We start from the raw sequence: 15604 nt of genomic DNA, 5'->3' as shown, positions 1-15604 counted from the left end.
AAATTTTGCTAAAACCATATTTACACAAATGTGGTAGTGGGAGTTCCTCAGTCAACTACAAGAACACATATCAACAAAACATTGATACAGTGATGTAAACCCTCACTAGATCCCTAAGATCGATGATTTGATTCCTGTGAGCGACATTTGTTGGGAAAGACCGCCACAAACCCCGAAATAAATTAGTTTCTTACCTTTGGTAGTACCAAAAAAAAACTACAAGAACACATGAGGCTATTCCTCCGAGTGGTGCAAAGATAAAGCATATAATGGTATCATAGGAGATAGAGAGTTTATCATATTAACAACATTTACAACATTTGCATATGGATTTAGAGATAAAGAATGTTAATGCAGATTGATTGAAACACACATTAACATTATCATAGCAGAGAGACAGATTTGAGACACTGATGATAAAGGAATTACCTCGATTCAGAACATCAATACAGGTGAAATTGTTCATAAATAATACTATAAATTGCAAAACAAAAGAAACAAAAATTAAAAAAAATTAAAAGTATATGAGAGACAATAACAATAAACCCCACAAACAAGCAGCAACAGCAGCAGCTGAAGATAACTGCTACTGTCTCTGCAGCCATGAATTATGGTCTCCAAATTTATCCCTATACATACATTTTTTTTCTTCTTTTCTCTGCAACCTACTCTTTCTCTGCCATTTTTATTTCACAACTGGAATATCCATCATAACAATTCAAATCAATATGGGAGAAACTTTCTCCTCTTACCTCAATCCACTTTAACCTCTTCTCTGCTTTCCTTGACCCACAATTGATCATAATTATAACTAAGAACAAACCCTTGTCGTTCTCTTTGTTTATTTTTCCTCCACAAGCGACGAGAATCGCACAATTGAGGAAGAGGGTACAAAAGAAATGGCCACCAAAATAATAAAAATGTGAACTTTTTTGGTTGTTGTTGGTAGAGGGAAAAGGGGTTAGAGGAGACAAGTTCTCAAAAGAATCAATAAAAGGGTGGAGGAGGAGGTGATGCATATGAGACTGCAATAACTGGTGGCAATGGCCCTTCATATACAGGTGCGGGTGGTGGTGACTGCGGTGGTGAATTGTATTGAACTGGTGGTGATGGTGATGGTGGTGGCAGGTAAGGTGTTGCATATGGGGGTGGTGAGTTCTCTTCACAAGGTGGTGGTGATGGTGGGGGTGGTGGGGGTGGTGGGAGTTCTACACAAGGTGGTGGAGATGGTGGTGGTGGTTCTATACAAGGAGGTGGTGGTGGGGGTGAATAGAGCGGTGGAGGTGGAGATGGGAGTGGGGGTGGAGGTGGAGAGTGAACTGGGGGCGGAGGTGGTGGTGACAAATGGGGATAAACTGGTGGTGGTGGTGGTGAGTGTGGAGGTGGTGGTGGAGGCGAATGTGATGGAGGTGGTGGTGATGGGGGTGGGGGTGAATGTGACGGTGGTGGTGGTGAGTTATAGTAGTAAGATACAGGAGGTGGTGGGGAGAATACAGGAGCCGGTGGTGGTGGTGAATTTGGTGGGGGTGGGGGTGGTGAATTTGGTGGTGGGGGCGGTGGAGATCGGACACAGTATACGGGTGCTGGTGGTGGTGGTGAAGGTGGAGGCGGTGAAATTACTGGCGGTGGGGGTGAGGAAGGTGGTGGTGGTGGAGGTGAATATACCGGTGGAGGTGGTGGAGGTGAATATACTGGTGGCGGCGGCGATGGTGGTGGAGGTGAGGGTGGTGGAGGTGAGGGTGGCGGCGGCGATGGTGGTGGAGGTGAGGGTGGTGGAGGTGAATATACCGGTGGTGGTGGTGGTGGTGGGGGTGAGTACACTGGTGGTGGTGGTGGGGGTGAGTACACTGGTGGTGGTGGTGGGGGTGAATATACCGGTGGAGGTGGTGGAGGTGAATATACTGGTGGAGGTGGCGGCGGTGAATATACTGGCGGAGGCGGGGACTTGGGAACAGGTGGAGGAAGTGCAACCGGCGGAGGGGGCAAGGAAGGAACAAAAGGCTTGCACCTAAAAGAGTTACAATCCACAGGTTTTGACAAAAATGACTTACATTGCCTCTCAGTCCGTTGCAGTGGTCTCGCCGGAATACAATTCCTCCGATCATCAAACGCCGCCAAAGCCAAACACTTGGGTGGCTCTCCAGTGAAAAAGTTATAAGAATAAGTAAAATTCTGAAGATTCGGAAGATTGCATACACTCGCCGGAATCACTCCAGAGAGCAAGTTATGCGCCACATTAAGCTGCTCCAAACTCACCGCTCCTCCGAGACTCTCAGGCAACGGTCCCAAGAGCTGGTTGAAGCTAACATCAAACACCGTAAGATTCTTCAGAAGCCCAATCTCCTGAGGAAAACACGAACGAAGCGCATTGTTCAGCAAAAGAATCTCATTCAGATTCGACATGTTTCCAAGGCTCGACGGAACACAACCATGGAAACGGTTGTTCGCCAGAACAATCACCGACACCGGTGAATTCCCGAAATTCTCAGGAATATCAAACACAAACCGATTATCATTAATGAAAATCGCATCCAGGTCTTTATCAAACAACTCCTTCGGCACCGTTCCTTCAAATTCATTAAACCTCAGATCCAGAAACTTCAGCTTCGGTAACCGTAACACCACCGCCGGAAACTTCCCAGCAAAGCGGTTATTACTCAGATCCAACTCAAACAGAATCACCAACTTCTCAAACGTTCTCGGAACCGTTCCACAGAAGCGGTTACTATTAATATGGAAAAGCGCAAGATCCGTTAGAAGCCCAAGCTCCTCCGGTAAATAACCAGCAATGTCACCATGGTTAAGGTCGATTCCAGCAACCGTCCTTATCTTATGGTTATCCAAAGCAGGTGCACAGAACACCCCCGTGTAGTTACACACATCAGATCCCACCCAATCCAGCGTTAGATTATGAGGATCAGAGAAAATAGCTTGCTTCCACGCCTGAAGTGCCACGTAAGCATTTCTGATGCGGTTGTTCTCAAAGACCAAGGTTGGGTCTACAGTAACATTCTCTCCTCTATCACCAAACTGGTCTTTGTAATAGAGAAGCTGACGCTGTGTGATATAAGAGAGTTCTGAGTCCGTAAGGGATCCATGGTTAACAGTGAAAGATTGAGAGTTGGAAAAAGAGAATGAGAATGTGGTTTGAAACAAGAAAGGAATGAAAAGGAGTAAGAGAATAGGGGAAAATGTTTTCTTCTTCATCTCATCTCACTCACATAACACAAAACATGTATGTTTGTAAGTAATAATAATATTATTATGTAATGAAAAGGAATAAGAAATGGGGATAATGAAGATAAGGATAGTAGTGGTTTGGTTTGGGAAAGTGTTATTGTTGTATTGGAATGATGAGATCTGAGGAGAATGGAGGGAGGAGTGTATAAGACTGAGTTGTGGTGAGAGAGAAAGAGAGAGTGGGCATGACTGAAATAATGCATCAAAGGACAGCTATATCACAGCTCAAACCCCACCAAATTTTCTTTTTCTATTTTTTTTATAATTTAGATTTGATGTATTCAAAATTGGAAGCCACACTAATCATGTATAAACCAACATTGGAGTTTGTTATATGGTATCATGTCTATAAGTAAAAACTTCATAAATATGTACATAAATAAACAAGTTAATTACCATGTCTATGGACTATGGTATACTTTTATTTTTAACTAATTATTCTCATTTTGTAACATATTTATTATATACATTACTATTTTTTAAGCAAACAAGTTGGAGTATATTCTAACTTATATTATTAGTTGGTTAAGATTATAATCTCTTTTATTCTTTACACAATAAGTATTTATCATAAGAAAATACCTATGCACTAATAATTTAATAGATTTTTATATTTTAAATATATTATATATTAGTCATGACTATTTCTTAAAAAAAATTAGAGTTTAATATATATATATTCGTAAGAGTTTTTATATCATCAGCACATATTATTATATATTTATATCATTAACTTCAAAATAAAAATAATAAATATAGATGATAAATGATATATTGAACATGTAAAATGTTTTATCCAAACAATAGGTTAATCTCTATAAAATATTGATACAAATCACGTATAGTTAACTCTTTCAAAAATATGTTTTCATACACTATACTTAACTCCAAAAAAATTCTTAATGAGGTAGATATGTAACATATAAACTAAATATAGTTATTATAATGCCTTTTAACTTAAATTAAAGTTAGATACACAATAAATTTTCTAAATATGTTCATCGATAATTCAATTATGTTTTGGTATCCAATATCATAATTTTATTAGGAAACTGTTAAATCATATATTTATCGACTTTACAAGTATTGGCATACAAGAATTCTTAGACAATATATAAAGTATTTTGTGATATTTATTAAGAAAGATTTTGTTAACCAGCCAATATGAATTGAGCTTAGTTGTCAAGTTGAATAAAGTGGCAGGCGCGGACGCGGAGAGAAGGATAAAGCATTGAGTGACAAAAATGAGAACCAACCATATTCCTACAAAATATTTCATTAATCATCATTGGTTTCCACCATTATCAATTCTTATTTTCTATATATTTGTAGTTGTTGTAACTCACACACTAGTTAATAGCGTCTTCGTTATTTTAAAAATTATAAAAAATAGAAAGCTGTTAGCATGATTGACGAATTTTATAGTGCCAGTCGGTAGTACCAAATTCCGGAGAGTTGACCGGCGACACATTCAGCGCTAAACCAAAAAAATAGTTTTGGCTCAGAAATAATAAAAAATGGAAGATTTTACAGGTATCTCATTTATATATTTTATATTTTTTAAAAAAAAATTTCTCTATAAAACTTAATTTATAAACAGATTGTTAAAATTTTATAGATAATGGAATTATTTTTCATTCACATTAATATAATTATGAGTCATAATAATTAAATACGAATAATAAATATATAAAAAATCTTATATTATTATTACATACATTTTTTTCTAAATCAAACTGTGTATTTTTGGTGGTGGGTCATGTTGCATGTTGGAAGTATTCAAACCTTTCTATTTATATGTCATTTCTAACCGATTTAGATACATTAAATTTTTTAAATATATTTATTACTCTCAAATTCATCAAAATATATCAAAACTTCCAAAAAAGCAACCATGTATTGGTGTACAGTTCATGGAAAAAGTAAAAAGAAACTATATTGTAAAATGAAGAGGATAATTAAATATGGGGTTGAAATAATAAGGTATACTTTGTATGAGTTATTATATAGATATTGTAAAATAACTTATATTTAGGTTAATGAAAATTTATAAATAAAGACAATAAGTATAATATTTACTCGCTTGAGGAGAAGATAGGAAGAGTCTTCGGTATAAATTGAGAGTTAATTCATTTAATATCATAAAGAATATCCAACATAGTTCTCTACATGATTGGATTTATTAAACCGATGCTATGAATTTGATCATATTGTATCTATCCATAGTTTATTCCCTTTTTATACATAGTTTTATATGCTTGATCAATACTTCTCTAAAAAAATTAAAATGTTAACAAATCAAGCTTAAAGAAATCTTAAAATCCCACTAATTTACACCCATGATATTATTACATTAACATAAAAACGTCATCACCCATAGACTTTTTCTATTTTACACGTTCCCGTGATAGCGCCTTACCTATCGCCTTTCTAATTTATGGCCTTTTCCAATTCAATAAAGTCCACCCATTATAGTTTTTTTAGTTATTTTTCTCGAGATTCTCTTTTACTTTAACATCTATCTAATATTTTTTACATGGTTAATATATATTATAGGCATAGTTTTAGTTAATTCAAAGACATAGTTAGGAGTTATTTTTAATTTCCTTTTAGCATACTTGGTGTGATTAGTAATATTTCAATTCACTGAGAATCAAGTTCATATTATAATCAGAGTAATTAATTACATTACAAGGAAATTAAATTGTGTTTCTAAGTTAACTTTTATTTATATAAGTCGGGAAGAGATGCGAATTCAAAATCAACTAATATTTTCTAATCACTAGTTCAATCTAGTCATATATAATTTTACTTGCAATAGTATTTTATGTGCCTTTGTTTTAATTGCCCTACATAAATACATCTGAGATACTGTAACATAAATAATTCACATTTCCAAAATTTAATCACCCATTTTGTTAATAACATATATTGATCATTGAAATAGTCTTTGTTTTTTTAACTCTATAATATTTTCAATGTTTATTTGGTTACCTTAGAGAATTTGTTACAACACTAGAAGGTTCTTGTTTATTTCACCGGAAAAGAAAGGTTTATGTTTATAAAATTTACGCTAATAGCTTGTTCCCATGTCAAACTTGAGCACCACCTCTAATTGTATATTTATACATATTAGATTGAACGTTTCTTCTTTCAATTAAAATTCCTATATTTTATTTGAAAGTATTCAACGACCACAAATAAAACAACTTCTAATGCTGTTTTGATAGCTCAGTTTATAAAAATTAAGAATATTAAAAAAAAGTAATGGGAATTCATTCTTGCAATATCCTTTATCTTACATTCTTACCTTTTTATCCTCCCTCAAGTTCCTTTAGGATTTTTTTTTTTAAATTTACTACATGAAGAATCTTATGTCTTAAAAAAATTACATGCACATCAGGGGCAAAATGCAACAACAAAACAAAAATAAGTAAATAAATCAAACATGGAAATTAAATCACCATTCGAAGTGCATTTTGTTCATTTAAATTCTTGTACATTTTGTTGCCAATACAAGAAACGCGTTTAGGCCATAAGAATTTAAAAGGATAAAAGAAACAGCTGGTGATAGATACTTTGTTATTAATTTGAAAATTGAAATCTATATGTTTATGATTACGTATTCCAAAGGCAGTGTATAGTTGTATTAATATGACTAATTTAATCCAAGTGTTTTTGTTAACCATTACATAATGACAATGTTTAACGAACTTAAAAATGTAAAGTCAATTTTTAAAATAATGTGCTTATTAAATCAAGGGTCAATATTTAAGTTTGGGCAATGGTTAACAAAATCCTTCTTCCAATACATAATTTAAGTATTACTTCCAAATAAGTTATGACATTAGAACAATAAAACTTAAATCTGAACTATCCTGAAAATCCAATGCCAAAACATAAAATAAAAATATATATAATTCAACAAAAAAATGGATGTGTTTCTAACTTACTTGGGCATGTGGCTTTCTTTTTATGATTTTGCTAGTGTATTTAATTAATTACAAAAAAAATCCAACAAATGGTTTTTTATGGTTTTGCTTATTAATGTATATATATTCCAACAAAAAAATTATTTCCTTGGACATATGACTTCCTTTCCATGGTTTTTCTAATTAACCATTGTTAGACAATACTGGAATTGAAAAAAAAAACTAAACTAAACATTAATGATGTTGCCCTTTATCTATTAAATACCCAACTTGCCAAATACTATTAATTTTAAGATGTCCTGATAGCTGCTATTATGAAATTAATAAGATAAATCCTCCATTTGTATTTAGTATTTTTGAGGGACCCGTAAGCATATTGCTTACCTTGTAACCTAGAAATTATTAATTTAAATGCTAAAAATATTTTTTTTGCTCTCAAAAGTAAAGACATGTATATTCATCCATAAACCTTATTCAATGAGAGTCTCCTACAACGTAATAGTGTTTTTATATTAATGTTTCATATCAAAACTAATTGGTAATAAAAGAAGTAACTCAACCAATATTTAAATTATTTTGGAGATAATGAAGTAAGCGACTTGCTTTCTAACATTTTATAAGTCTCTATTCTATGGAAAAAATTGCCAAAAGTTGGAAATAAGAGAAGTGCAAATACTATTTATCATGAAATACATGAATGGAGGAAGAACCTGTTTAGAGGTTAGGAAACAACATTTATGGAAACTGGGGTTTATTTAGATTGGAATCTTAGAGATTGAAATAGAACCACATATGATATAATTTATGTTTTGCGCCTTGGTGTTGATGCGAGGATGAAAATGAAACCCGTGTGTGAAAGTGTATTACTTGGGAATGGCCCCCACGCGTCACGTCTTACTCGCCTGGATCGTCGGCGTTCTCGTGAACTCTACCCTCTCATCTTTCGGTATACATCTAAGATTACAATGAGTACAACTTCATATGTCATAAACTTATGATTGATTTAAAAATATATATTTAAATTTAATTTAATTATTAAATATTTTTTTAACTAATCATTACTAACACTAAAGTAACATAAATTATAAGATAAAAGATGTGTTTCCGTCCTTCAATCATATACTAATAATTAATAAGAATAATAAAAAAATTGAAATAAATGATATATTATATAATGAGTGTTTTTAAACTGACCGAATGTAAATATTACATTCATAATTAAGTAATTAAACATTAATTTCAATAGGGTTGTATTAGTCAGGTGAAAATTATTTTAACATTTGGATCATTACAGAATTATTCCATCGAATAATATTAAGTCAAAAGGAAAATATCATTCAATAGTAACCAATACTGTTAATTATCCCCACTCTAAATTATCATGTATTGTTATATATTTTCTTTATTTTGTTATTGAAAGGATAAACTACTGTTATTAATAATACAATTATAATTCATCTCAATTATTTACTAGAAAAAATGTTACAAACACATCATTGCAAATTCGACCATATCATACAAGAACATGCCTAGTTGAGCTTAAGAATATAAATTAAAATGAAGCTTCCCGAATGTATAGTTAGATATAATTCCATTTTATATCATGCAATGATAGTGCATAATGAGAAAATTCTAATTATGATTTCTTCTACAAGAGGGTACCTTGATTCAGGCAGGCAATAACAAATCTATAATATCATGTAATGTAATGATTACATTTAAATATTTAAATCTTTTGGCAATGCAGACATATAGAGAAGTCCGAAAACGTAAGTTTAGAGGGATAAGAATCAGAGATTGGGTATTACATGAAGTCATGAATTTGGGAAATCATCAATATGTAGTTCTGTAAGTAAATTCATTATTTAGCAACTCTGTTATGACATTGTCTATTAAATGTGTATCTAAGAATGCTTGCTCCTTAAATTTATTTTTAATTGATGATATCTCATATATATTTTTTGGAGTTAGGTATATTCACATAGATTTGAGATTTAATTTAACTATACCCTGAAAAAAATAGTTTATTACCTATGTAGTGAGAAAATATTATTAGAAGTAAAAAAAAATAGATTGACCCCTATGTTATAAATATATGTTAGAATAATCTCATAAATTTATAGACAATATAACTATATATGTTATTTTGGTTTTCCCAGATAAGCCTAACACTTATGATCTTTTAGAGCCTAAACAATTGAGTTATAAGTATAAATTAATATTGTGAAACATGAGCTGGATGTCAACCGAAGATGTTTTCTATTAGGTTTAAACGGATAAATTGTCTAATATGAAGTGGTGATTTTATACATAATTAATATTTTTTATCTAGAAATATATAATTATATATAAATGTAAAGTTTTACATAATATTAATTATGTATAATTATATTAAAGTAACATATCTTCATATTTTTTTAGACAAAGGTAAAATAAAATATTTGAGTGGTTTTAATATTTAATTGAACCATTTGATTTCCCAGTTTAATGCGGCTACACGGTTGGACCGAAATTTCTCTGGTTCAAAGCGGTTGAACCCCATTTGATTAAAACTGCAAACCGAAACCGCTTTCAAGTTTGGTCAACGATACGACCGGTCTAACCGTCCGATTCTCTACAAACCCATCAAAGGCCTTATGTCTAGACTCATAGTTTGTAATCCAATTCAAATCACAAATAAGAAAGGTAATCCAAACTAGACTAAATGAAAAATAATTATCTCATATGAGAATAATTAAAGACACGGCAATGGGATAACAGTGTTCTGAAAGTTAGCTTAATGGCATATTATTGTGAATCACAGATTAAAACTTTCAGTGTCTCTCTTCCCTATAAGTTGTATTAAATATCTTAAGTTCACATTAGTTGTTGAGTGTATGTACACAAACAATCATTTGTAATAACTTTCACAACCTTCTAGTTAGCTTTTATTATTGGGTCACGTTTAATTATTTCAAATAACTTATATATAAAAATTTATATTATTATTGAAATTTAATAACAATATGAATAATTGTACGCATGATGGTAGAAAGCTAATGTTAGATTTCTTATAATTAAATTATTAAGTATTTCACCATTAGTCAACCCTTTGTTTGGTTCCAAAAGGAGTTGATATATAATTTCTTGAATTTAATCACGTCTTTAGCCCTTAATAAATTCTTGATGTGTCGCTGCTGAATAACTTAGTTGGCAAAGTCATATAGTATAAATGGCAAACACGACAGTTTATAATTTCCCTTTCTACCGAAATTCGTGTTTATAAAAAAAATTAGATGTATACACTCATCTCTTTCTTATCATAAAGAACTTTTAGTTGAATTATACATAGTAATAATATTATAATTTAAAATGATGCTATAAAATCACGATTTCATCGTCAAATTTCTTGCTAAAAAGTTAACAAATTTATCATATTTATCGGTGATAAATAAATGATACCTAAGAGAGAATATAATAAATATTACATAAAAATAAAAAATGTTTTATAAAATAATACCAAAATTTTAGATTATAAATTATACATTGTAATAATCATAAGAGGAATAGATTGTTTTGATAGATCATTTTTCGATTGAATGGAGGGTATGAATTGCCTTTCAATTTTTTTTATATATATAATAAACATGATGAATTAATAAAGGTTGTGGAGTTTAGACTTCAGAGAATCTTATGTGGCAGCACTTGCCACGTATTAATGTCAAAACATTCGTTCGAGGAAGACAGAGTAACCAGCCGGCATTGCCAGCTGCAATGCATTGAGTAATATATCAACACGTGTCGCTTTTCTGATATTCCACGTAAGCATACTTACAAAGGGACCCACTTGGGAAAGACTTTCGTTTTTGTTGATAATAATAAAAATCAGAAAAATATGTATACACTAATAATGTAAGAGTTCATCATTTATTCTAATTATTATTGACTTTTAAATAAAAGTAATATAAATGATTAATAGATGATACACCGACTGATTGTATATAAATTTTTATATTATCAATATATAGATATTATATTCTAATAAAATAATATAAAAATTGTATTAAAATACCTACAACATTTTTTTGGTGTTATTATTAATAATTAAATTTTAATTAGAGTTAAAATTTTAATGTGTATTTTATTAACTATCTATCTATATATATATATATATTTTCATTCAAATCATTGTCGATAAAACATTCTAAAACTTCAAACTTTGCTTTCTCAAGGACATTTTCAGTCAAATGAAATGCCCAGTTAACTTAATATGTAGAGGTTGACTACTGCGAGGAGAAAATAATTTGTAACAAACCTTCAGCTTCTATTTACACCAGCATATGAATTTTCTTTAACGTGTGCTCATAAATACATACTAATTTAGTGTTTCGATAATAACATGAGAAAGGTGAGGATATTACCTTAAAAGAGTAACTACATCATTTTCTAATAAAATAAGCTATTTTATTAAAATACTTAGGATTTTTTATTGAGCATACTTAACATTCGGCTTAGATAAAACAAAAAAATCTTATATCGCATGTATTTAAATGGACTTTTATATTTTGAAATAAATAATAGGCTTTTCATTATATTGTTTTGTTTTTGAATCTTTTAATAATGAGGTTAGGTCGAGCCCTGAAATATTTTCTGACAAGTAATAATGTAATATGTCATACGGATAGGTACTAAAACAGAACTAAACTAATTTAGACAAATTTTGATCTAGTGTTGACTAACATTTTTTCTTCTTATAATTGTGATGATGATGAATGATTAAATGGCATAATCTTTAATATTGAGGTGGTGAATGTAGATGACTTAGTGGATGGGGTTAAGGTTACTTCTGCATAATTGTTTAATTTTGAGTTTAAAATTTTACACTGTCAGTACATCATCGACTGTTGATTTGTAATAATTTTGTTTAAAAGTTAATACTAGCAAACAAATGAATGGTGGAGATTTGCTGACAGTGTAAAAATCACTCACACTGTTGTTATTGTAGACATATTAAATCCTTAATGTTTTAGGAGATAATATGATGCCATTTATGATTGGTATTAGTCCATAATTTTGTATTGAATTATGTAATTAGCGCTTATAGATTTACTTAGTGAATAGAACGGGCCAAGTTAATTATAAGAAAGCGCTTTAGGCCCAAAAATAGTACGGCTGTAATTTTTTTCTTACCAGTAATGTGAACCAAATAAAAAATACATAACTATTTGAATACTAGCTAAAAGTCACTTTTGCACAGAAGACTTTTTCATATTGTAAAACTTGATTCAAGTTATAAAAATAGCAATCGAGAAAAGTCAAAAGTTATTGAGTGATTCTTATAAACTTCTTTGGTTCATTATGCTTAATTCCATCATTATCATTTCAGATTTTTCACACTCTTAGTCTCAAGATCAACAATGTCTCAATAAAGATAACATAGATTAGATTTATTGATTGAAAATAATTTTGATAAATTTAATTACATAATTTTGCATCTATGAAAACTAAAAGTAAAGAATCCACATTTAGGCTTCAACATTCTTTGGCTCGTCCCTATATATAGGTTGGAATATCCCTTAACCCTTACACTCTCATAATTACTGATATTTGATGTATCTAATTTGTTTCTAGACTGAAAAGCCATATAATATATATATATAATGAGATATGTGATTTTCATATTGCACTATTTCTCTATTCATCGTGCTCTCCACTCGGTGATGACTCATAACGAAGTTTGTGAACTTGAAATTTCACCTTGTTTTCCTTTCCTTCTGTCTATACTTGATTTTTAACCTTTCTTTTTAATTGATTTTTCAAGCACTTATAGTGTATATACATTACTCATATCACGAACTTATCTTACATTAACCTAATACTTATACCCAGTCAATGTTTCGCGTATTCAATGATAATTTAGTTAGGGATGATTGTCACAATCTAAGACTAGGACTAAAGCAAGTTCTGGACTCTAAATACAAAATGTAGAAAGTCAACTTACAAAGATTAAATTCACCATTAATTAGCATATGAGACATATATTCTTCCCACAGTATGTGTTACTCTATATGATATAAGGTTATAAATATAATTAATAATTTATTTTTAACTTAAATATATATATTTTCAAATAATCACAACTCATCACATATAGCGTGACACATTTTATATGACCGAAGATGTGCTCCCAAGTATACATGTCATGACTTCCTAAAGCAATAAATTAGTGGAATATTTTCTTGAGCTTCGTTTTTTTAACCATGTCTATCTTTCACCCAATCTCATTCGAGTCATGTAGGACCATTATACATATCAAAAGTTTCCCTAACAAATTTATGTCATGTAAATTTATGAGGAATTAAACCTAACATTTTCTTAGGTTAGAAGAACTCCAATCCAACAAGTTAATCTAAGTATTGTGTGGTCTAAGAGTAAGCATGGGCCGAGTTGGGAGGGATTAAAGCTTGTCCTTATCCAGCCCTAAATATTGGCCGTGTCACTTTTTTGAACCCGAATCTAGACCCGAAGTTAACCCGGCCCTAAATAATGACTGAGTCAGCCTTTAAACTCGACCCGACCCTAGACCCGATTAAATATAATGCACACTCATTTTAGATAAAGACTTCTCAATATTATTTATTATATACAAACATGATGAGCGAGTGACCATGGGACGGGACAGGCCGGGTCGTGCTTGATCTCTACCCGACCCTAAATATTTACCATGTCTTTTTTTGAATCCGAACCTAGTCCTAGACCCGATCGGACCCAACCCTATTCGGACCCGATCATGATCAGGTTGTGCCGGGTGAGCGGGTAGGGTCGGGTCCTACTCATCCCTAATGTGGTCCATGAACATAATTTGCCATGTCAAATAAAATAAACATTAATATCTTAATTCATTAATATGTGTATTACACGTTTATATATCCATTTATTTGGAAGAGTCATACACTAATATTTTATTAAAATAACCATTTAAGTAAATATTCTAGGATAGAACCATAGACTAGTTCTAGAAACTCCGAATTTCAATAGGATATGAGAAACTATCCTATGTTATATCTCCTACCACACCAAAACAAACCCTAAGTTTGTTATCAACATAGCTTAACTTATCTTTGATAAATTTCTTGGAGTGATATTTCAGCATTTAGTTATTTTTCTATGGCTATGATGTTATACGCCTGGTTCATAGGCTACCTTCTATTGTTGAAGCTAAATATGTGGTTCATGTAATATAGTGTCAACTATTGATTTTGTTTGGGTCAATTAACGAATATATATTTGCAATTTTAAAGAATTAGGACCATGTATATATAAAGATATACCCATATAGCATTGGGATATAAATGGAATAGAAAGTAACAAACATGGTGGCGGTCCCTTAATTGAAGGTGGCCGTGTGGGTATCATGTGCTTGTCTCCCTCATCTTATCAAGAACACCACAAGTGGCACCCTATAAATAAGGGTAAAATACTTCTATTGTATTTTGTTTTTAAGATTTAATTTGATCTTCTAATAAAAATGTCGATTGAGTCTTATCTTTTTAAAATTTATCAATTTTAATCTTTCATCATAATAATTCAATGTTTATATACTAAATAATTGTGGGAGATCCATTTTTAGTCAAAGCTAGAATCTTGATTCTCCGTAAGGTTATGAAGTGGTTTGAATGGAAGGCGTAGAAAGTGAAGTCATAAGAAGGTTGTGGATTTAAATATCACCGCAAAAAAAATATTAATATACTAACATTTACATATAAAAAAACACAAACTTTTACTATATATTTATATCTATTTGCTTATATATAAATTAGATGCTGATATTGACATTCTGGTGCTTCACTCTACCCTTGGCCATTGGTTTCAAACCCTAAGACCACAAAATTTATTTGTAGTACCATTTCCTTTATGAATGCTAAAAGAGAATTAATGATGAAATACTCTTCATAGGCATAAAGAAAAGTTGAACTTGCTTAACATGCATTGCACCAGCCACATAATCTTAATTTGGACCACATTCAATAAGACAAAACATTATGCCCACCGAACAAAGATTTAAGAATCATAAACCCATTACAAGATTAGTTCTTTTTTGGTATAAAGAATATCTATACATTTCTAGGTATTTGACTTGTGAACGTCACTTATTTATGTTTAGTAGATTTTATGACAGAAGAGGGGAAAAAACTCAAACCTAATGCTATTTCCTGAAATATGAAAATGTAAAGACGGGTGAATGTTTGGTTTCTCATGTTAAATATTGGGTGTGAAATGATTTTAATTTCATCCTCCTTTTATCTCTTATTTGTAGTTAAGGGTACCTTGAAAATATAATCGTACTCTTAAGTATGTTGTATTAACCAAACATGTTCATAAAACATATCATTTCACCTTCACGTGTATCATATTTTCATGAATGAACATGCTCAAAATCATGTCAACTACTA

At 31.3% G+C, this 15604-nt stretch overlaps 1 protein-coding gene and 1 long non-coding RNA gene across 2 annotated transcripts; one reads left to right on the top strand and one right to left on the bottom strand.

The window, feature by feature from the left end:
- Window positions 359-3421, bottom strand: LOC109343004 (leucine-rich repeat extensin-like protein 4). Its single transcript, XM_019581103.1, has 2 exons — window positions 1866-3421; window positions 359-1676 (listed from the first exon to the last, which is right to left on the bottom strand). Exons 1-2 carry the CDS (start codon window positions 3205-3207, stop codon window positions 988-990), a joined length of 2031 nt encoding a protein of 676 aa, XP_019436648.1. The 5' UTR covers window positions 3208-3421; the 3' UTR covers window positions 359-987.
- LOC109343007 lies at window positions 1368-1809 on the top strand. The gene is made up of 3 exons (XR_002107146.1): window positions 1368-1445; window positions 1476-1544; window positions 1764-1809. It is a non-coding gene; the product is annotated as an uncharacterized LOC109343007 (long non-coding RNA).

This window comes from Lupinus angustifolius, chromosome LG03 (assembly GCF_001865875.1).
Source record: "Lupinus angustifolius cultivar Tanjil chromosome LG03, LupAngTanjil_v1.0, whole genome shotgun sequence".
Taxonomy (NCBI): domain Eukaryota; kingdom Viridiplantae; phylum Streptophyta; class Magnoliopsida; order Fabales; family Fabaceae; genus Lupinus; species Lupinus angustifolius.
This window is presented reverse-complemented; position numbering and strand designations above follow the sequence as displayed.